Source organism: Somniosus microcephalus, chromosome 12 (assembly GCF_052327205.1).
Source record: "Somniosus microcephalus isolate GS21.2 chromosome 12, FLI_Smic_1.0, whole genome shotgun sequence".
Classification (NCBI taxonomy): domain Eukaryota; kingdom Metazoa; phylum Chordata; class Chondrichthyes; order Squaliformes; family Somniosidae; genus Somniosus; species Somniosus microcephalus.
The window spans coordinates 20,053,315-20,077,945 of record NC_140998.1 but is presented as its reverse complement, the minus strand read 5'-3'; the positions used below and the strand labels follow the sequence as shown (position 1 = coordinate 20,077,945).

General features: G+C 45.2%; 1 protein-coding gene across 2 annotated transcripts in view; it reads right to left on the bottom strand.

Annotated features, from left to right (window-relative positions):
* Window positions 1-634: 634 nt before the first annotated feature.
* The window catches only part of cep128 (centrosomal protein 128), a 428,165-nt gene continuing 404,168 nt past the window's right edge, over window positions 635-24,631 (bottom strand). For both annotated transcript variants that reach the window (XM_086002651.1, XM_086002652.1), the window contains exons 21-23: window positions 15,516-15,629; window positions 8,078-8,186; window positions 635-6,245 (exon numbers count right to left, since the gene is read on the bottom strand). In XM_086002651.1, coding sequence (XP_085858777.1) covers window positions 6,124-6,245; window positions 8,078-8,186; window positions 15,516-15,629 — 345 coding nt within the window. In that variant the 3' untranslated portion in view covers window positions 635-6,123. The remainder of the gene's footprint in view (window positions 6,246-8,077; window positions 8,187-15,515; window positions 15,630-24,631) is intronic.

Genomic DNA, 24,631 nt, shown 5'->3' with positions numbered 1-24,631 from the left:
TATCAAGCTCCCTCCATCACAGATGCACTGTGGCTGCAGTATGTATGATCTACAGGATGCAGTACAGCATCTCACCAAGGTACTTCAACAGCACCTCCCAGCCCTGCGAATTCTACCACCGTGAAGGACCTGGAGCAGTAACATCATGGGATCATCAACACATCCATGTTCCCCTCCACATCTCACGCCATCTTGACTTTAGAACACATCGCTGTTTCTTCATCGTCGCTGGGTCAAAATCTTGGAATTCCCCACCATCACCACGAGGACTTCAGCAATTCAAGGCGGCGGCTCACCACCAACTTCTCAGGGCAACACCAATGGACAATTAATGCAGCCTTGCCCTAATCCTGAGATATCAAACCAAATCTCAGAGGCCAGAAGAATAGATTATTTGGGAAGTGGATACGTTCAAACTAGTGCAGTAGGGAGGAAACTTCTGAGGCACATTTTTGGTGCAAAGTGAAGGGTCTTTTACCTGATCTCGGAGCGCTGGATGCTGGCACTAGGCAACGAAATTGGCCACAAGTTTTCCAACGCTACCAACATTCACCCTTGAGCAGATCACTCCCAACCCAAAATTATGCAAGATAAAGATTCTTTAGGAAATAAACACTTTCCCACAGTCAGTAAAAGCCGTAAATAGAGCATTTATTTAAATTCCAAATTCTTTCCATCTTATTCATTTAAAAAAAAACAGTATTACAGCAAACACTAAATCAATCTGCACAGTGATCGTATTCAAACAGTAAGCTTCTATACCGTAAGAAACCTGAGTGGCATATTACAGCTCAATCCAAATAAATCCATGAAGAATTACACACTAGGATCAGGATTATCCAGGCCACTTCGGGTGAAAAATAAAACATTTATATTTCTGTGCACCTGGACTCTCCAAACTCTGCGACCGAGGCTCAATTCAATTACTTTGTTATGTAAAATGCAGATTATGGGGTAAATAAATAAATAGATTTGCATTTATATAGCGTCTAATCACATTAAAATGCCTCAAAGCGTTTGGCACAGGTTATGTGAAGTGCAGTGACGAGTGGGCAGATGCACCAGCCACCTCCCACAAACGGCCATGATGCACATAGCCTGTTCACCTGTCTTTAGGAGGCGTTAGTTGTAGGATGAATGTTGGCCAGGACACGGGAACAACTCCCAGCTCCTCTTCGAAGAGTATCATAGGGATCTTTAACGTCCATCTGCTCCATCGGAACAGGCAGATAGGACCTCAGTTTAACATCACAGCTGAAGGCTGCACATACGTGAAGGACGATTGGCACACTGAGCATTTTATGCTTTTGCTTTGTACATTTGGTGGTGTAACGTGGTGTTGCCAGAGAGAATGGCAACAATTGTCTCTCTAGACCTTGGTGGTTGCGGAGAGCTAATGCCAGGCAGCGACACTTTCCAGCAATCTTGTATTAGGATTGCACACAGAATGAGACACCTTGGAGGGAGTTGAAAATGGTGGTCCAGGAAAGAGGAGCTAATCAATGGAACCACTGAAGTTTACAGTACAGGAGGAGGCCATATGCCTACAGGCTGGATGGTCTTTTCTCATGCTTGTATGATAACCATATACAGTACAAACTTTAACCAGTAACACATTTATACTTCAAAAAGTGTTTGGGGTAAAGAATCACTAGGCTACCTGATTGGTGGGTAGTTACTCATTGCGGCTAAGCATGGCTGGTGAAATGAAACATCGCAAAGGAATCACCTCCCAGGACTTTTGGTCTGTAGGACAATTTAAGCACTATGCAAGTGATTATGGTTCCACAAAGAAGCCTAATTAATGGGAGTGTAAGGTAAGCTTTTGACAAATTGGGATTGTGAATACTGGGAGTGAAAGGATGCTGGTTGGTCCACTGGGATTGTGAATACTGGAAGTGAATGGATACTGGATTGGTCCACTGGGATTGTGAATATTGGGAGTGAATGGATACTGGTTGGTCCACTGGGATTGTGAATATTGGGAGCGAATGATAATGATTTAGTCCACCGGGATTGTGAATACTGGGAGTGAATGGATACTGGTTGGTCCACTGGGATTGTGAATATTGGGAGTGAATGGATACTGGATTGGTCCACTGGGATTGTGAATACTGGGAGTGAAAGGATGCTGGTTGGTCCACTGGGATTGTGAATATTGGGAGCGAATGATAATGATTTAGTCCACCGGGATTGTGAATATTGGGAGTGAATGGATACTGGTTGGTCCACTGGGATTGTGAATATTGGGAGTGAATTGATACTGGTTGGTCCACTGGGATTGTGAATACTGGGAGTGAATGGATACTGGATTGGTCCACTGGGATTGTGAATATTGGGAGTGAATGGATACTGGATTGGTCCACTGGGATTGTGAATATTGCGAGTGAATGGATACTGGATGGTCCACGAGGATTGTGAATATTGCGAGCGAATGGATACTGGTTGGTCCACTGGGATTGTGAATATTGGGAGTGAATGGATACTGGTTGGTCCACGAGGATTGTGAATATTGGGAGTGAATGGATACTGGATGGTCCACGAGGATTGTGAATATTGCGAGTGAATGGATACTGGATGGTCCACGAGGATTGTGAATATTGGGAGTGAATGGATACTGGATGGTCCACGAGGATTGTGAATATTGCGAGTGAATGGATACTGGTTGGTCCACCGGGATTGTGAATATTGCGAGTGAATGGATACTGGTTGGTCTACCGGGATTGTGAATATTGGGAGTGAATGGATACTGGTTGGTCCACGGGGATTGTGAATACTGGGAGTGAATGGATACTGGATGGTCCACGGGGATTGTGAATACTGGGAGTGAATGGATACTGGTTGGTCCACTGGGATTGTGAATATTGGGAGTGAATGGATACTGGTTGGTCCACTGGGATTGTGAATACTGGAAGTGAATGGATACTGGTTGGTCCACTGGGATTGTGAATATTGGGAGTGAATGGATACTGGTTGGTCCACTGGGATTGTGAATATTGGGAGTGAATGGATACTGGTTGGTCCACTGGGATTGTGAATACTGGAAGTGAATGGATACTGGATTGGTCCACGAGGATTGTGAATATTGGGAGTGAATGGATACTGGTTGGTCCACTGGGATTCTGGAGAGTAGGCCTGAATGTGAAGCATTTTGATATAATGAAAGTCTGTGCTGGAATCAATTACGCATTCATTAGGAATCAACTGTAGTTTTAAAAACTTGCCTTTATGTTAAAAGTTGCATTGAAATTTGCCAGTTTCTTTACCTTCACCCCTGCAAAATTATATGGCCATTGGATAAGGCATTCCAGCCTCTCCTGCGATATCAAACAAGACCATGACTGCGGCCAAGTTTTTTTTCAGCTTTGGCTCCAGAATCAACAGTTTGCTGATGGACTCCATGATATTGTTCTGTGGGTAACCGGTCGTTTCACTGCAGTGTTTAAACTAATCTGTGCTACCAGCCCTCAAACGTGTCTTGATGCTGGCTCGACCCACGGGGGGGGCGGGGTGGGAAGGTGTCAAGGTTCTGAACTTCGATTGGCTTCCAAACCTATTATGAAGGGGAGCTTGCTTACATGGGTTACATTTGGAACCGATTGAGCGATACTCCACTTGAGCCATGGGGTTAACAAAAATTTCAAATGCCATCTCCAGTTTGCCTACCTGAGGACATAGTGTAAGGAAGACGGTGACTGTATAAAAAGAGGCCTTGCCAACCTATTGGCATTCATTCAGACTCAGTATTGTATAAGGCACTTCACTGATCACCAATGGAAAGTCAAAGGGTGGCTTCCGTCTCTGTAGGCCAGCTTCAGAGATCCCACTCCCTTATTATCAGAGCTGTGAAACTGCTGCTTTGCTCAGATGCAACGCGCTCGTTCCCCTCCAGCTCCTTTGAATGTTTGGTCCAGACAGCAGCGGAGCACTTTCGCCACCCCCCCCCCCCCACCGAATCCCTGTGTCTCACAGTACGTTTCCTCGTTAGTGCTTTTAAGTGCAAGATTTTTGATGAACCGCATGAGACTTGGGAGACTCTTTAACACTCAAGTCAGCTGCAGTCCCTTTTAAGAAGCTAAATCAACCTAAACGGGTTCAGGAATTACAACTACTGAGATATATGAGATCTTGTAAACATAATGACTTTGGCTCTCTATGAACTGCAATATCATCATCTTCTGAAATTGGCTGCAGCCTCCGTGAATTTCAGCCACCAGTCTGAAGGAGAACAGGTCTCCTCCACTCGTCGTCTAAAATAAGGTCCCACCAGGTGACTGGTGTGAGGGGCGCCCAGCAGGTTAATAAATCCTGAAGATAAAGGTAACTGATATTTACACAATCCACAGCGATCAGCGACGTGTAGGCCTGCTGAGGCCGATTCGCGAGGGCTCTGTTTCGCGGGTACAGTTGGCGAGGCAAAACCTAGAGCTTGCAGCACATCGCTGCACCAAATGGAAACACTGCAGGATGGGGAGAAGGAAAGAGTTCTTACCCCAGCTGGGCACCGTACTGATCTTCTTGTGCACTACTACCTAATGTAGCACCAGCGAGATGCGGACCTCCGTCTGGTTAATTTTATGACACAATGCAAACCGAGATATAGTGTCCGCTTCTGCTCCCATTGGTGCGCTTCATTTTTTGTTGCAAAAATGGTAACCGATCCTTTCCTTTTTTGGGCTTTTACTCTCTATCCTTAAAGGTACGGACAGAAATAAGCATGTGTGCCATTATCCCAGTGCACTGAATAGCCAATATTGTATATTAGTGCACTGACAAAAGCAATCTCTGTTTGTTTCTGGCATGTAAACAAGACTGGGTCATTTGGAAATACACATATGCAATGGCCCTACAGACAGCTGGCAGGTGTGGTTCTGCACCTGTCTCAATTCTGTTTTTGCCTGGAATATAACCAAAAAAAAGTATTTCATTTCATTTTAGGGTTTAGAAGCTCCTTCATTTTTGTAAAACTAGATGCCCGAAAAAGGGGGGGAATGACACCGTACCAGTATGCGAGGTCAGTGGAGGGCACCTAATCCACAAAGGGCTGATGGGTGCCCCACACTGCTATACGGGCACACCTCAGGCCGGCCTGCCGCGTGCTGCTGGAGACTCCGGTGTGGGGAGGGGGTCAGACCAACCCCCTACTGAAACGAAGGCCCGATTCGCGGTCCCCCTTACAAAGGGGGCACCATTTCGCTTCCCCAGGCCGCCACCTCTCCCCCACCTCCCCTAGTCGCGAGGTGGACCTCATGTGCTCACTCCTGGGATCTAGTACACTTCATCTCGCCAGCCCGTATGCCTGCTGCCAGATACCGCACGCGCCAGCGTAGCTAGAACTGTGAGCCGAGAGAGGCCTCACGCTCCCCCCCCACACCTGCCCCCTCCATGACCTCGTAATGAGTAGGCGGAGGCTCCGCCCCTTCCTCCACTGAGCAGCAAGTCCCAGGTTAGGTCGAGAGACAGCTAATTCGTGATCCGGCCTGTTTCTGAGCCGTTCCCGCTGGATTCCCGCTAGAGTTCTGGCGGGAGTCTGGCAGAATAGCCCAGTAACTTTGCCTCACCCAACCCACCCCATCCTAGCACTCAGGAAATCGCCTTCTGATCCCAACAGGAATCTCTAACCCAGCAATGCAACCTTCCCTTGGGCCCTTATATTATCTTTAATGAAAGAGGTAGATCAGTTGCTGGAGATGAGTCCTTTCTCACACATTACACCTGCTGTTAAATTGCTTTAAGGGATCATTTTTAAATGGAGCATGAATGTGTGAAGCTAAGAGCCTCTGGCCATTATTTAGCAAACACGTTCTCCCTTTTAGCTTGAACTGTGCTGGACTGAACACCTGTGCAAATTTAAGAATGTTACAGCTTTCAAAACGCTGGCATTGAGGAATATTGTTTCCAATAGTAATTTTGACACACATTCCTCGTGTTGGTAAATACAAAGGAAATAAATTGAAAAGACTGTGCTTTTAGAGGCACTTTGAATGCCTGCTGCTACCTTGCGCATAATGGATAGGGAACACCTTTCAGTAAACGCTCACAGCCACCCTGTTTGATACAAGGTAAGCCGCCATCCATTAAAGCTGCTGGAAAAACATACAGATGTCGCTTGGTCTTTATGGCCTAATGCTTGTCTTTTTCAGCAGGAGACTTTCTTCCATAAGCACCTCTGCCGAGCTCTCGTCCTTGGCTTGTGTCTCCGTTTCCGGAAGGCAGAGTTCTTCGCCTGCTGCTGCCGTCTGGTGCTGCAAAGAAAGCACAGCTAAATGATCTGCCTGCAGATGAGAGTTAACGGCACTGATAACCCCACCACCCCAATGATCCAGACGCAAGCTTGCTGAGCCCCTTGGCTCCTCTTTCAAAGCGCACATTCACTGGGGATTGCTGGTGGGCAGCAAGAGTATTCGGGAAATATTGGGGAGAGGTAACTGATAGCTCGTGAAATTTGGCTGAGTTCTTTTTTCAAATCCCTTCAACAAGGTTGCAGTTCCTTTCTCCCCTCCAGCACCCTCAAATCTTCTCTCCTCGTTAGCAGACGCAAACTCTTGATGGCTGTCCACCATTACCGTGCCATTCTTCATGTGTGCACCTAGATAGCAGGTTTCAGCAGGCTATTCCACCACAGGAGCACCACAGCTAAGCCCAATCCTGTCCTCGCTGTACTGCAATCGAGAGCAGAACCCCATGGCAATATTTCCCATCGCTAGCACAGTGCCGCTGAAGCCGCCTGTATCCCTCCTACCGCCAGCATGAAGCGGCTACCTCAGTACCGCCCGGAGATTGAAGTGGGAAGCAGGCTGAAATTCCTGTGTCCTACGATGGTAAAGTACAGTGGTAAAACGGAGCGACTGCACATGAACCAGACCGCCTCAACAAAACAAACAATTGCAAATATCCTTGCTGCATCTCAGGTTATACACGGGACAGTTAAACTAGCTCTTCACAAGGCCCTGGCTCTCCAGTGCTGCATTCTGGGCAATGCTTCACAATCTCAGCAGGAGTTCTCATTTATCCTCCTACGACACCCTGCCATGCCCAACTTTTTCTTCACAAAAGATTTTCTGCTAAAGTGGTAGTTTTAGAGTAAAAACAATTATCTGTTTATATATTTTTTTAAATTCTCGCCGTTTTCACTCATTCATTTGGCAGAGAACTGGAAGCTTTGTTATACACACCTTAACTTCACGATGAATAACGCAAGTTAACAAGGCCATAAAAATGCAAAGCACTGGGGTTCATTTCTAGAGAAATAGAATTGGGAAGTTATGTTAAACTAGTATAGAACCTTGGTTAGACCATACTTGAGAGCACTGTGAACAGTTCTGATCTCCATATTATAAAAAGGATGTAGAGGCACTGATGAAGGTGCAAAAAAGATTTACTAGAATGATACCAGAACTGAAAGGTTATACCTATCAGTAAAGATTGAACAGGCTGGGGCTCTTTTCTCTAGAAAAGAGAAAGCTGAGGGGTGACCTGACAGAGGTCTTTAAGATTATGAAAGGGTTTGATGGGTTAGACAGAGAGAAGATGTTTCCACTTGTGGGGTGTCCAAAAAATAGGGAACGGCAATCCACGTCGGCACCTGCAATGCCAGCAGTTTTATCTGGATCACTGCGGTTTCCCGTGCATTGCCAGGGCAGTCGTATCCACTGTTGCATCGTGTGCCAGTGCCCCCTGCATCACTCGGTGAAGAAAAAATGGCGGCCCACTCATTTCCTGTAACCAATCAGATGCAGGGTTTGGAAACCATAATCCTTGCGCGGGAATAAAGGAAACATTTTTATTGGCACATCACAGGACAGCTTTCTGCAAAAATATAGATGACTCCCCGCCCCCCACAATGAACGCACAAGAGTTTTACAAAGGACGTGTTAGGGTCGGCACCGTGGACATCACTCATTAAAGCTGAGCTTTACCATTTGTGGGTACTCTGGTCAGTGGCCTTGTGGAAGGGGGTGTTCAACAATACCTGACTGCTGGCCAGAACCCAGAACTCCATTCTCGTCGCACTGCCCTGACAGTGCTACACCCGACACAATGGCTTAAGGGTAGGGAGGAGCCAGTGTATACTCACAGCATGTGCCCGTAGTGAAACAGCTGGAAGTGAAACTGTTCTGATCACCTAGTGTGGCAGGCAGACCATCCCACCGCTCGCTCCTCAAGCTTGCGTCCGACTCTTCGTCCTGATTACCAGCATTTAAAAAAAACAAACATGTCTCTTGGTTATTTCACTTTCCGAAACAGTCGGTTCCTCTTGCATCCACTTAAGTTGAGGCAGTCGCAATCCAGTACTTAAACAGGCACAAAAATGCCCCCACATTGGACATAAATTGGCAATCTCGCTCAGAGGCACCATGGCCGTTGGAGGAAACGGAAAAATGTCACACTGATTCAGCAGGTGCTCCTCTTCTGAACTGGGTAAATTACTGGGAGCTTGGGTCTGCATCTAACTGTGCCACATCAAGCCTGGCTTCAGAAGAACATAAGAATTAGGAGCAGGAGTAGGCCATACGGCCCTTCGAGCCCGCTCCGCCATTCAATAAGATCATGGCTGATCTTCGCACTCAACTCCGCCTTCCCACACTATCCCCATATCCCTGGGCTCCCTTAGTGTCCAAACATCTCTCGATCTCAGCCTTGAATATACTCAACGACTGAGCCTCCACAACCTTGGGCAGAGAATTCCAAAGATTCACAACCCTCTGAGTGAAGAAATTCTGACTCATCTCAGTCTTAAATGGCCGGCCCCTTATCCTGAGACTGTGCCCTCTAGTTCTAAACTCTCCAGCCAGGGGAAACAACCTCTCAGCATCTACCCTGTCAATCCCCCCTCAGAATCTTATGTTTCAATGAGATCACTTCTCATTCTTCTAAACTCCAGAGAGTACAGGCCCAATCTACTTCGGAGTGTGGATGGAAGCCCCGAGTGCCTAAATGGAAAGTGTACAATTGCCTGACACTAACGTAGCTCATATTTGATGAGCACAACATTAACAAAAAGTAACAACAGAAATTGCTGTAAAAACTCAGGTGGTCAGGCAACATCCGTGGAGAGAAATTTGAGTTGACGTTTCAGGTCGAAACCCTTTTTCAAAACTGGAAAGGAAATAAAATAGATCGAAGGCAGGGCTGCGATCGAAAAGTAAACAGGCATTCTACTACTCAACAGAGATTTCCTACAAATTTGATTTTTTTTAAAATCCAAGCAACCCATCAATTGCTATTTTATCCAAACACCGAGGGATGCGGTCATGGGAACTATTTGTGAATATGTAGAGAAATATCGTGGGAAATCAAGAGACAAGTTTAAAAAAAAAAAAAATCATTCTTGGGATGTGTGCATCGCTGGCAAGGCCAGCATTTATTGCCCATCCCTGGTTGCCTGAGAGGTTGGTTGTGAGCCTTCCTTGTGAACCTCTGAAGTTGGCATTTCTTGTTTGGTACAACGGAGTGGCTTGCTAAGCCGCTTCAGAGGGCAGTGAAGAGTTAACCATGCTGGTGTGAGACTGGAGTCGTATATAGGCTGGACTGGATAAGGATGGCAGGTTTCCTTTGCTAAAGGACATTAGTGAACCGGTTGCGTTTTTACGACAATCTGATAGCTTCATGGTCACTTTTACATAACCACTCCACTACCATACCCACAGTGCATGGCTATTGAGTGTATAAATCCAACATGAAGAGCAGCTCGCAAAAAAATCTTGTTGTGCCAAAAATAATTTGAGAGTAGAAAACAGCCTTTTATATTACAATAGTCAGACTATTTAGCATTATTTACTAGCACATGCAACGTGATATTCACATTAACTAGACCGTAGGAATAACACAATCGGTTTGCACTTGCAACAGTGATATTTAGGATAAAGATGCTCAAACAATGGCTGCTGTTGTATATTTTACAGGTTTCCACGGTAACAGAGATAGATTTGACTTTAATAGAGCTGCCTTGTAATTGAGACCTAAATCAAGCTTCTCTCTTGTGTAAAATATATGTAAGCAGGATAATAGTCTGCCACTGCTTTCCCATAACGGGTGGAAAAGGAAATTATTTTTCTTGGCCCTACAAAATTCACTTTCCCCCTCACCCACTGGTGGGTTCGTGTATCATGGCCTATTTATTAGTGCCCGTGTGCACCTATTCAGCAGCTCAATTCACACACATTCATTTGTTCCCCTCCTTGGATTGGTTACAACTGGCAAAACTTAATTCTTGCAGGAATGCTTAATTCAGGCCACAGAGAGTACAATGTGAGCCACTTTCATTGTCCTCCTACTCGCTCTCATAGGAACATTAGGAACGGGAGTAGGCCATTCAGCCCCTCGAGCCTGCTCCATTGTTCGATCATGGCTGATCTGCTCCTCAACTCCATTTACTCGCCTTTTCTCCATATCCCTCGATACCCTCACCCACTAACCTCTCCCTCTGCCCCAACAAAAAATCCAAATTAAACTGCAAGTCTCTGAAGGAATGTGCTCCAAGGCTCATGAAAACTGGTGGAATTACATGGAACTGTACCACCTGGAAAGAAAATGGCAGGTCTCAAAATAGCTTCATATAGGGCACACCGGCTAGGATTGAAGAACCCGGGCGAGGGGGGGAGGAAAGAGGTAATAGGAAGAAAAAAATAAGCAGGCAGACAAAAAGCATTGCAAGTCTACAACACTGAGGTTCTTCAGCAAACCAATGGCTCCTTGGATAAGTTCCCATTCTTTTGCGTTGTTGAGCCGCACACAATGGGCTGGATTTTCCTAAGCCCCTGGAGTCGGGTTGGAGGCGTGCGGGCGATAAAAATCGGAGATCCGGGGGTCCCGACCCCATCCCGCCTCCACGTCAATTTCATAGGAGTCGGGTTCCCGACAAGTGCTGGAACCTGACTCCCAGAGGCGGGAAGGGATTAAAGGCAATTAAACTGCCTGTTAACAGGTAGTTAACAGGTAGTTTTTTGCCTATTCGCGATTTTTATTGCAGGTTTGTGGGCTTCCCGACAGCTCCAAACCACGAAAAGTTTTCGAGGCGGGACGTGGGTCTGAGGTCTTGGAGGGGGTCGAGATGCCCAGTGTTCAGGTGAGTGAGGGGTGCAGGAGTGCAAAGGTAAGTGTTTTGCAAGTGTTTAAATAAGTTTAACTTACTTTTACTTACCTTTACAGGAGTCCTGCATTCCGGTGTCGGGAGTCGGCTGCAAGAACCACAGAAGCTCCGATTTTTAAAAAAAAAATCAGCTTCTTTGTTTCTACAGCAAAATGATTTTAAAGTTATCCTGAGAAAGGACTGAGGCTGAATTAGCAGTTTTTCAGTGCTTGACAGCTTCAAACAGCTGTTAAACACTGATATTTCATCTGCCAAAAGCTTTTGACAGATGAAATGTCAATCTCTGACGTCACCTGTTGCCGGGTGGCCCTTAATTGGCCTGCTGAGCCCACAGGGCGGGCTCAACAAGGTCAATCAGAGGAAAATCCAGTGGGTTGGCCACATCTCCATGGAGGCGGGACAACAAGCCCGAATGTGGGTTTCCCACCTCCAACCCGCCCCCGTAGCAAAATCCAGCCCTATAGGTCCATCCCTATTCTGTGCTGAGTTGGCTGATCTCAGCTGAGATTTTTTTTTAAATTCATTCACGGGAATGTGGGCGTCGCTGTCAAGTCCAGCATTTATTGCCCATCCCTAATTGCCCTCGAGAAGGTGATGGTGAGCCGCCTTCTTGAATCGCTGCAGTCCGTGATACTACTTTGTAGCGGTTTAGTACAACTGAGTGGCTCAACAGAGGGCAGTAAAGAGTCAGCCACATTGCTGTGGGGTCTGGAGTCACATGTAGGCCAGGTAAGGACGGCAGATTTCCTTCCCTAAAGGACATTAGTGAACCAGATGGGATTTTACAACAATCCGATCGTTTCATGATCACTATTACTGACACTAGCTTTTTATTCCAGATTTATTTAATTAACTGAATTTAAATTCCCCAGTAACATAACCACTATGCTACCGTACCCCAGTAGAGGCACTGCAATTGGCCTTGATATCACTGGGCTGGAAAAAAAATCAGTCAGGGTTCCCACTTCTGAAAGTTATCCACTGACTGTTGGAAGGGGGCATATGTGGGCGTTGGGTGAGGACAAGATTCATACGGCATAAGAGGAGGCCATTTGGCCCATCATACCTGCACCAGCTCTTTGAAAGAGCTATCCAATTAGTCCCACTCCCCCTGCCCTTATAACCCTGCAAATGTTTTCCTCTTCAAGTATTTATCCAATTCCCTTTCGAAAATTACTATTGAATCTGCTTCCGCCACCCTTTCAGGCAGCGCATTCCAGATCATCATAACTCGCTGTGTAAAAGAAATTCTCCTCTGGTTCTTTTGCCAATTGTCTTAATTCTGTGTCCTCTGGTTACCTAATTGTCTTAATTCTGTGTCCTCTAGTTACCTACTCTTCTGCCAGTGGAGGATTGGACTCAGTGGCATTGCTCAGTGATTAGCCTGCCAATACTCATGGAACTATCCCAATTTGAGTCAACGCCTTCATGATAGGTTGGGGGATGGGGGTGAAAACTAGAAAGAGAGATTCTTAACTATCTTTTGAGTCAGGAGCTGTAACTGACTGTCCAGAGCGTGCAGGCAATTGTTTTTGGCTAAGTCATCCTCAGTTCCGAGGGCCTGCCAAAGAAGAAGATTCTTGGCTGCCTTGCAAGTTGTAGTAGAGGCAGACTTCACTGATGGGAAGCAAGGGGATCCTGCTGACTGCTTTTATTTAGAAATATTGCCAGTTCTCTTGATGTGCTGCACTTGGAAAACATACTGGTTACTTTTCCCTCCCAAGAGAACCTTTGTTACACAGTTTGGGACTGAGTGGCCAAAAAACAATGTGACACAGGACACCTTCAGCATGGGTCAAACATGAATACGGTTGACTTCCTTGCTGGTCAGCAGAGAATGCCATGGATTTATTTCTTGTGGATAATCTAGTACAAAGAATTTTAAAACCATTCAGATTCTTCCACAAACTAAACCACGTTGATTGTCTCGTACTTATCAGTACTGTGCAAAGTAGGCCGATTATGGTACAAGGGAGTTTTAGTTCCCTGGCACTGGGTTTATCAGATTTTCAGTTTAAATTGGGGAAAGGTTCATAGAAGGAAATAAAAACAAAGTATTTACCATCACTAGGATGTGAAGAGTTACCAGAGACAGCCAAATTATTAGAAAAAAAAAGGATCGGTGTATGAGCCAGTCCCAGTTAGTTACTTGTCAGTTTGGTTCAGTTGTAGCACTCTCGATTGAATCAGAAGGTCGTGGGTTCAAGCCCCACTCTAGGCAGATAGTTTTGTGCACTGTCAGACACGCTGTCTTTCGGATGAGACATTAAACTGAGGCTCCATCTGCCGTAAAGACCCCATGGCACCATTCGAAGAGGAGCAGGGGAGTTCTCCCCGGTGTCCTGGCCAACATTTATCCCTCAACCAATATCACAAACAGATTATTTGGCCATTTATCTCACTGCCATTTGTGAAGCCTTCTGTGCGCAAATTGGCTGCCACGTTTCCCTACATTACAACAGTACTTCAAAAGTACTTCATTGAGTGTAAAGCCCTTTGGGATGACCAGAGTTCATGAAAGGTGCTATATAAATGCAAGTTCTTTCTTTCTTTATTATACCAAACTTGCCTCATACCACAGATTTCTACAGGAGTTAAGGATCTCCCCCCCTCACTATTCCTTGGTATTGATGCATGCTATGAAGAGCATTTGACTATACACGGTCCTTAATCTATACTCAGTACTTGAATTTGCAACAGGATGGAGCTGTTGCTTTTAGGGTTCTTCAGGGGCCGGGTTGAAATTCCACATGTTCTATGCACCAATTTCTCTTCTTCATCCTTCGCCCGCTCTCTTCTCAACCCTCCCTCCGTTTCCTTGAATTTATATGGCAGACAGTATGGAACCAACGAACTGACTGAATGAGAAACATTCACAAGGTACGCGGCCCTGTCTCTCTTTTATTCTGGCGAATGTGTTACTGAAAGGCAGGTACAGACCCGAGCGATAAAGAGAAAGATCTGCAAATGCTGGAAAGACACAGGTCAGTCAGCATCTGAAAACTGAAAATATAGGTTGAGGCTTTGGGTGTAGACCCCTCGCCAGAACTGAAAACTGACAGGTAAGCAAGACCTTTAATAGGACAGGGACTAAACAAAGAGGGGAGGCGAGAACAACAGGTAAAGGTCCAGCATCCGTCACAAAGCAGCAGCCCATGGGCTTAACAGGCTGTGAACACGTTTTCTAAAAGCCTACACCTTTCCAGCTTCTTTTAAAACAAAAATGAAAGCCCCATCCATAGACTATGAAACCCATTTCCTGCATCTTTGGGACAGGAGTTGATGTACTAGACACTTTGGGCAGGATTTTCATTGGGCCGTGGAGGCGGGATTGGAGACGTGTGGGGGTTAAAATTGCGAAATCGGGGGACACGAACCCATCCCGCCCCCATGCCAGTTTCAAAGGAGGCGGATACCCGACCTGTGCTGGGACCCGCCTCCCCGAGGCGGGAAGGGGATTAGTGCCAATTAACTGCCTGTTAACAGGTAGTTAACAGGCAGTTTTTAGCCTAATCCTTATTTTTATTCCTGAAGTGTGGGATTCCTGACGGCGCCAAACCACGCCAAGTTAGCGAGGCGGACCATCGGGCTGAAGGGTTCGAGATGTCCGGTGTTCAGGTGAGTAATGGGTGCATGAGTGCAGAGGTAAGTGTGTTTGGTGTGTGTAAAGTGTTTAAAGAAGTTTTACTTACCTTTACAGCCTTCCTTCCTTCAGGTCTCGGGAGTCCCTCATCTCACCGGCACAGAAAGCAGAATGGCCGCGAGCTGTCAAAATCTGCAGCATTCAGCTTTCTGTTCTGGAGAAATCTCCAAATCAGCTTGAGAGGAAGGAATTAACTTGGAGTACAGGTTGTCAGTGATTGACAGCTTCAAAGAGCTGTCAAACGCTGATATTTCATCTGTCAAAAGCTCTTGACAGATGAAATGTCAATCTATGATGTCACCTGTTGCCGGGTGGCCCTTAATTGGCCTGCTGAGCCCGCTGGGCGGGCTCAACAAGGTCAATCAAGTCAAAATCGCGTGGGTTGGCTACAACTCGATGGAGGCGGGACTACAACCCCAAACGTTGTAGTCCCGCCTCCTACACGCCTCCTCAATGAAAATCCAGCCCTTTGACTTTTTCCTGTCCTCCCACACCTCTTCATTTTGTTCAGTCCTATAAAAAGGGACTAAACTCGTCTCAGTTTCCAGTTCTGACACCTGAAACATCGGTCTTTTCTTTTCGCACATCCTCACAAGTCTGCTGTCTATTTTCAGCATTTTCTGCTTTTATTTTAAGTACCGACCTTAACTTAGCTGGCAAGGTGACTCAATGCTAGAAAGAGTTCCTCTGAGTAAAATCCTTGCACCACAGGACCTGAACGTGTCGCCAAATTATACTGGAAGTCACATCACTATGAAAGGAAATCAGATCCTTCTTTACCCGGTGTTCCTGAATTCTCCTCGTTGAGTCTTGCAGCTGCTGTTGCAGGGAACTCACTATTTCTTTATACTTGGAGTATCGCTCTTCTATCATCTCTCGGTGGCGCTGGGAATCCTGCAAATACAGAACATTTTAGTGGGGGAGAAAAAAAGAGTTACGATTCAGAACTATCCCAGGCAAAGTGCAAAGAAAATTCTGAGATGAATGGAGATGATTTTTTAAAAATTGTATTCAAAATGGTGCACATTTGCCCATTAAGATTAGAAAGCACTGTATTGAAAATCAGGCCGCGTGTACCAATGACGCACGCTCGGGTTAGGTATGATCAGCAGAAGATGCATTACAGCGCTCCACCTGCACCAAAAATAGAAAATGCTGGAAACATACAGCAGGTCTGTCAGAAACCATGAAGGGAAAAGACGGGCTAACGTTTCAGGTAAAGACTCTGGGTCTGAAATTCAAGGGAATCTCAATCCTGGCAGCTGCGGTGCCCTCCAGACTGCACCCCATCAGAGGTTGCTGGGCTGGTGGGAGGGTATCGCCCACCATTAGCATGTGGCAGACAGGTGACCGTCCACCATGGTGGGGGAGGGGGGGGGGGGGTAAGGAGGTGAGGGGGGGAATGGTCCAGTGGTGGCTGTGACTTCAGCTGTCTAGGCCTTTCTTTCTGAAAATCCCGCTCTCCTCCTTTAAGATTGCCTTTAAAACCCATTCCTTCGACCAAGCTTTTGGTCAGCCTCCTAATAACTTCTTTCTTTGGATTGGCATCTATTATGCCTTTGTGAAGCGCCTTGGGACATTTTTCTTTGTTAAGGGAGCTAAAGGTTTGATAGCCAGGACTGCCCATACTCAAACTCGAGTGTCAGCACTGGATTATATGCTGAAGTCTCTGGAGTGGGTCTTGTACCCACAACCTTCTGACGCAGAGGAGACGGTGCTACCCACTGAGCCACAGCCATACTTATACAGAGATAGTGAGTTCCCTGCAACAGCAGCTGCAAGACTCAATGAGGAGAATTCAGGAGTACCAGGTAAAGGGTCTCCTTTCCTGTCATCGTGATGTGAATTACAGTATATTTAGTCAATTCTCGTTGGACCATTTTATAGATTGAAATGCTAAGGCAGGAGACTGGCAGGTTAAGATTTGTTAAACTGATTTGCAATATGTACAAACTGCCGAGTCAGCATTTTTCATAATGGCGCTCAAGAGGATCCTTGTAAGTTTTAAATCACTATGCCCCTGAATGCTTTATCGTCATACGGACTTATTTTTCTAAGATGTCTTCTAAATTATGTACCATTTAACCTTTGTGTTCCCCAGCTGAAGCTGTTCAGAACTGCTCACAGGCAGCACTGGCCTAAAACTGAGTGGGCACTATTTTCACATTCACGTGCAATCAATACGGTCCATCAAATGTGTGATATTTTAGGAGCAATGATCAGATAAAACTGATGTGGTTCAACAAAAGTATTGAGAACAGCAACATATACATTTATAATGGCCCAGAAATTCGGGTCTCCAAGGGTGAGTACGCACTGGGTACTCACCTGTAGGCCCAATGGAAGTGCCGGTTTCGTGCATGCACAGGAAACCGGCACTTCCGCTCCCCTGAAAGAAGGGGTTCAGAGGTGGAACGCGTGCGCAGGAGAGGCTGCGCGTGCGCATCGAACTTACATTTTTTTTTGCAGGTTTTCCCGGGAGGGTAAGTCTCCAGAAGTTACACATATAAAAAGCAGTCGCAAGGCCTGCTTTTTACAAGGTAAGTGATGAATTAATTAAAATTAAAACATTTTTTCCACAGATTTATTATTTTAAAATACTTTAAAGCAAGGTAAGTTTATTTTTAGTCCCATTAGAAAATAAAATTATTTTTTTCAAAAAATTTAAATTATTGTTTAAAATAGTTATTTAATATAATTTATAGTTAATTTAAAAAATGTGATTAAAAAAAAAAATTATTTGTAGATTTAGTGATGTTTTGGGGCCCGTAGTATTTATAAGTTTTGACAGCCCTTCCTGTCAAACTTATGAATGGGCATTCCCTGCTCTGATTGGCTCCCCATGGCCCACGTGATCCCAAGGGACGCATCGAACTAACTGTGCCCCTGGGATACGCAAGCACTGCGCGCCAGCAGTTGGAGCAGGCCCCGGATCGGAATTCCACGGGGGCCCACAGCTCAACGGCCGGCGTGCAAAGTAAGTGCAGGTCGGGGGCTTACACCCGCGGGAAGCCCCCGACCCGAATTTCTGGGCCAATAACAAGTTGGACTAGCAGTAGATTCTAGAGACCCCTGCCCTGTGGGTCGCATTCAATCTTCATGTCTTACAACATATTGTAATAAATTTATTTCTTCTTCTCGTTTCATATAATTTCTCATTGGCGCTTTTCTTCTCCCAGCTCTGTCCTTCTCCATCTTGCCTCGTGCTTTTTTAATCTAACGAAGATGATCTATGGGTCCTTGTACCAGCTCACACGCTTCCATCTACCGCAACTACTACAATACCAACAGAGCGACTGAGAGCCCGGTTACTACAGTGCTTCACGCATAGATTTGAAACTTTACCTCTTTCAGATGGGACACTAAACCAAGGCCCCACCTGCCTCTTCAGGTGGATGCAAGGGATCCCGTGGCACTTTTTGAAGAGCAGGGGATTCGTCCTGGAGTCCTGGCCAAAATTCAAACCTCAACCAACACCACCAAAACTGACTATCTGGTCATTCATCTCACTGCTGTTTGTGGGACCTTGCTGCGCACAAGCTGGCTGCCACCTTTGCCTACAAAAGAATATAAGAACAGGAGGAGGCCATCCAGCCTGTTCCACCCTTCAATTAGATAATGGCTGACCTTAACTCCATCAACCCGCCTCAATTCCGTAACCTTTAATAGGCTTACCTAACAAATACTTACCAATCTCAGTTTTGAAACTTTCTATTGACTCACAGCCTCAACAGCTTTGAGGGGGAGGAAATAATTCCAGATTTCCACCACCCTTTGTGTGAAGAAGTGCTTCCCGACATCGCCCCTGAACGGCCTAACTCTAATTTTAAGGATATACCTTCAGCGACCACACTTCGAAAAGTAATTCATTGGCTGGTACTCTCCACCTCCTGTTTCAGCAGTTCACATTGCTGATCTACAGTTCTTGCAAGGAGCCAGTCAGCCACAATCAGCAACGATGAAAGCGCCCAGAAGCCAATGCCTTTCCACAGAATTCAGTTTGGAAAAGAATCCCTGACCTGTTAGATCTGCCTTCTTCCAGGTGGCCCAATTTGCTTGGAATGCTTTAATCTTGGTTAAGACCAAATAGTTAACCAGGCTAACCCAAATTGATTTAAGATTAAACTGCAGCTGCTGCTTTGTTTGCTTCCTAAATCTTATCCGTGACATGATCAGTCATCCTGTTGAGAGATTGTGCAAATCTCGAGCAATAATATGTTGTGAGGCAGTGACAATCATTTTTCCTTCTTTTATAATTACTTCCTCCAGTCAACAATCAGTGTTTACTGCAGCCGTTGAAATTTTTTCTCAATTTACAAATATTACTATAAAGTAAATTTAAAATAGGTCCGGCAGCATTGAAAGAATTTATTTTAGTTCTTTCGATGTTGATGAATAAAACTGGTGTGTGTGTGTGGACAGAAGAGCAACTGAGAGGGACTTAAACTGGTCACAGAAAACTTAAATGCAAACTGAATTATTTTGCGTGTTGGGCATATACAATTGTGTAGAAGTAGATACGACTTTGAAATTGTGTTGCTCACACAAAAATTCTATGACTTTATGAACAAGTAGCTACACATCAAATTATTCAGGGTGATACACCACAACCACTGTGGGGGCAGTGCAGCATGTTTGAGCACCAATGTAGTATACCAGAGGCAGGGGAGGTTGGGGGAGAAAGTGAATGTCTTTTTTCATTTCCTTACACAGGGAGTCACCGTTGGGAGGGAGCGCAGACAGAGCATGTCTGCTCAAAGGGCGAGTGAAAATCGGAGTGTCACGCCACTTCTACATGTCTACAAGTGTGTGATTATTGAGCAGCGTTAGCAGAGGCCTGGGAATCTGCCTACCCTTTTGACTGGGGATGGTGCAAGGAAACTTGGAAAAGGAACAAATGCCTTTCGTTCTGAAAGGTAGAACATAACTCGACAATTATACAGAGCAAGCTGGGCTATAAAGAACTCTGCAAGCCCATTGGTGGAACATGCTGGACACTTAGGCTGCTGAATTAATTGAGGGTGCAAAGTTCAGTCAAGGTGCAAAATCATAGTTAACTGCTGGGACGACTATTTTAATGGATATCTCTAATATTTCCATCACCTGTTCCAAGTCTACTAAGTCCTAAGAATATGGTGTTCAGCTTTTCTACAATGAAAGCCTCATCATTCTCGCACTGTTTAATGTGTTTTACAATTGCAGCTCATTGAAGACAAACCCCCTCCTCTTCCTCATGCTTCCCTTTGGCGACATCATCCACAGCCATGGGGTCAGGTTCTACATATACGTTGATGACACCCAGCTTTACTTCTCCACCATCTCTCTTGATGCCTCCACTGCCGCTGTGCTGTCAGAGTGCTTATCTGGCATCCAGTCTTCAATGAGCCGCAATTGCTGAACTGAAGCCATTGTCTTCGGAACCTGCCTGTATCTCCATACCCTTGTCAACGATTCCATCCCCCTCCCTGCCCACTATCTCTGGTTGAACCATTCTGTTTGCAACATCAGTGATGCTGAGCTGAGCTTCCAGCCCCATATCCTCTCTAACCCGAATTCCTTCCCTTAACCTCTTTTTCTCTCTACCTCCCTCTTCTCTTTTAAGGCTCTCCTTAAAACCCACCTTTTTGACTAAGCTTTTGCTCACCCCTCTCTTTCCCTGGCTCGGCATCCATTTATGTCTAATTATTATGCCTCTGAAATGCCTTTCCATTTTAAAGACATTGGGGGAAAAATTCGGTTGGTTTGCGCCTCCCGTTAGCACTTTAAGAGGGCGCTAATGGGGCGCAAAGCAACTGGCGCCCGTGCGCGGCGATGTTTGCGGCGCTCACGAAATTAACTATACATTTAGCGGTGACGCTAAACACTACCGCCACGATCTCCTGCGCCGGCAGATCGTGACGTCAGTCGAGAGTGCAACACCCCGGTAGCGCCCCGGACTGGATATTGAGTGGCGCCCCCTGTCTTACCGCCTGCGGCTAGCAACGACAGGTTGTGGGGAGCGTTTTGCAGTCGGGAAGGGACTGGGGGAGCGCTATTTAAAGGCGACTGCTTCCTGCCTTTTTTTGTCGGCGAAATTTTTGTATCACGCATTCTGAGTGAGAGAGAGAGACTGCAGGAGATATTCAAAGCTGTGTTGAGGAGTTTTGGGTACTGAGCAGCACTTTGCAGGTTCTTTCTGATTTGATCTTCCTTGCATCGATTTAGAAGAGACTGTGGGGGCTGCACTCTGAGCTCTTTCCCTGGGCCTCTCCATTGTTCTTTCCAACAGATTTGATGTACAGGTCTCTCCAGGCCGAGATTCAAGGCTGCAATGAGCAGGGTGTGGATGGACAGCAAGATCGACCCGCCCCTTTAAGAACTGGCCGGCGCCAGTGTGTCTGTGTTCCATTACTGACTGACATCACATGAGCTTCGCCAGCGCAGAGGTAGCGCCTCGCTCCTCGGCCTTTGCACCTTAAGACAGGTGTGACGCACCTGATTTAGCGCTCCAATCACCTCCAGAGGCGATAAAAGCCAAGTTTGCAGTCGGAAGCGATAATTGCGCCCCAAATGGGGCGATACTGAATTTCTCCCCCACTATATAAATACAACTTGTTGTTGTTGATCCACCCAGCTTTCACTGGTGGTCTAATACTGATCATGCTTTGAGATGTTTTCTAAACCCTTAAATTATAACCACCATATAACATTCCTCTGGGCATCTGAAACCTTATGTAACTGCTCAGCACGGCGTGAGAGAATTATTCAAGAGTTCAGTATTAAAAAGCACTTTTCTATAGCTCCCTCAGTCTGGGAGTATGGCACTTAAATAGATTTTTGACCTCTAAGCATTGCGCTCCCCTTTTTTAATTGTACCCGTGTGTCTGTTGCAGAGTCAACAGGAAGATACAGGAAACTGTGTGTTATCCGGCACCGACATGTTGCCAGTTTATCAAAAGTTCTGGAGGACTGAGCGGGTTATCTACCCAGGCTATTTTTAACAAAGAAAAATTTTAAAATCAAGAAATGTGCAATATAATTGGGTACTCACCTACAGAATGCTGTGTTAAATGGATGGTGAAAGATGCTTGATTAAGTACAGTACTGCCAGTTGATGGTAATCCATAACTCTTTAATTACTTAACAGTAAAACAAAACTTATAAACGACTGTACAGTACACCAAAACTTATAAAGGACTGTACAGTACAGTATAAAGTACTGTACAGTGGTTGACTGTACACTTATTCCAAGCCAACTGGTTCATCAGGAATATCCATGCCAGCTGGGTCATCAGGATCATGCACTTCAACAGATTCTTCAGGCACTTCCACTGCTCCAACTCTTTTGGAAGCTTTCCTAAACATGTCCTGGATGTCTGCTTGCTTAGTAGACTCATGCCTTCTTTGTAGAAAGGTGGAATGCAGAATATGGAGCTGCATAACTTCTTGGGCAGAATAGCAAGAATGGCTTTCAGCAAATGTAAGTAATGAAACAAAATCTTCTGCAGCTTTAGTCCAAGAAACCTTGTTCACTTCATAAATCTCATCCTCTTCAGTTTCCATCACACTTTCCTTTTCTTTCTTTGGATTCAAAACATTCTCCATTATTTCATCATCACTTAGCAAATGCACAACAGCAACTTCTCTATCTGCATCAACCCACTGCTGAATATCACATTCACTGAGGTGACGTAGAGGGTTTGCTGGGCCTACATCTTTCAGCATGCCAGCCATTTCCATTACTGCAGTCTTCCGCGGACGAAGATTGAACCCATGAAATTCCTCCTCTGAAGAAGAACCTTCAGCAAACATTATAGAAGAAGGCCACAATTTGCACCAGGCTTGTCTCAAAGTGTGACCTTTCACCAATTTCCAGGAACATGCAACATTAAAGATGGCATCTTTAAGATTGTATTCCTTCTGAAATGCCTGAATACCTGTATTGTCATCTTGGCTTATCAGTCTACGTAGGAAGTCTTTCTTGCAATGACACTTGAGATTTTGGATAACGTCCTGGTCCATGGGTTGTATGAGAGAAGTTACATTTGGTGGCAAATAAATGGTGAAAATATTTCCAGAAACCAACTCGGATTCATGCGGATGGGCTCTACAATTATCAAGCAATAAAATGCATTTGCTATCTTCAGGTTTCCCTATTCTACGGAAATGTTCCCTCACAGATGGAACAAAAGTACGATGGAACCAATTTGAAAAGATTTCCTTTTCCATCCAAGCATTTGTTTGAGCTTTGTACTCAACAGGCAAGTGCTTCACATTCTTAAATGCACGGGGATTTTTATACTTCCCAATGACGAGAAGTTTAACCCGGTGTGATCCAGCAGCGTTCGCACATGTTAGCACGGTTACACGATCTTTATTTTTCTTGTACCCTGAAGCATTAGCCTCACTAGCCCCAGCAAGTGTTGATTCTGGCAAAAACCTCCAAAATAAGCCAGTTTCATCGGCATTGTATATCTGTGCTGGCGACAAATTATGTTGCTGCGCAATCTGATTGTAATAATCGCAGTATTCTTCTGCGACGTCGTGATCAGCTGATTTCTTCTCCCCGGAAACATTGAGTCGTCATATCCCATGCCGTGCCTTGAAGCACGATAGCCATCCATCAGAGAAAGCACACTTGTCAGTGAGCTCCATCTTTGCGTAGAAATCCTTCCCTTTTTCGATTAGCATGGGTCCGGAAATCGGAACACCCTCTGAATGCTTCAGAGAAAACCACTCAAAGCACGGTATCCAGCTCGTCAAGCTTAGGCTTATGAAGCGTGCGCCGTTTCTCTACACTCTTAGATGTCTCTGAGCTTGCATAAAACTTGAGCAGCTTATCCTTCTGCGCTTTGATGTCATACATTGTTGACAAACCGATTTTGAATTACGAGCTGTTTTACGAGCTCCTCCCCAACTGGTATTTTAATGTTGTATTTAATTTATTTATATGTATTTAATATTGTATTTTAATATATTGTACTGTTAGTTTTTAGTATTCTACTGTTTAGTATTTAGCACTCTAGTTTTAGTATTAGTAATTTAGTTTTTTTTTAATATTCTACTGTTTAACCGACCTGTATGGCTGCTGTTTTATGAGCTCCCCAACTGGTATTTTAATGTTGTATTTAATGTTGTATTTTAATATATCGTACTGTTAGTTTTTTTAGTATTCTACTGTTTAGTATTTAGCATTCTAGTTTTAGTATTAGTAGTTTAGTTGTTTTAAAAAAAAATATTCTACTGTTTAACCGACCTGTATGGCTTATGAGGGTAGCCGCTGTTTTACGAGCTCGTCCACAACTTTCCACTTTATTTATTATTTTATTGTTATTATTAAACAATTTTGTAAGTACTGTTTCTTCACTTATCCGCTACGACCGTCAATCACTTCTGGACATAAGATCGTCCGGAGATATAGGACCTACCCCCAATTTTTCGAACTGGGATTCTGCTGCTACTACCATCTACCCTCCCACCTGCTTACCTGACTTCATTCCTGTGATCAGGAAGCGACGACGGCGCAAGCGGGGCAGACGAGCAAGTGCATTAGTGAAGCTGAGGCAACGTGAACACCACCCCCCCCTTCCGAGTATTCTCCTGGCGAATGTGCAGTCACTGGACAATAAGCTGGACGAACTCAGAGGGAGGCTCACCTTCCAGCGAGACATTAAGAACTGCAATGTCTTGATTTTTACTGAGACTTGGCTTGATCCATCGACACCAGCTTCGGCCATTCAACCAGAGGGATTCAACATTCACCGGCTAGACCGAACAAAGGACTCGGGGGAAAATAGAGGGGGTGGAGTATGCTTTATGATCAACAATTCTTGGTGTTCCGACGTGGAACTACTTACATCTTCTTGTTCACCCGATCTTGAACACCTGATGATCAAATGCCGACCCTTCTACCTCCC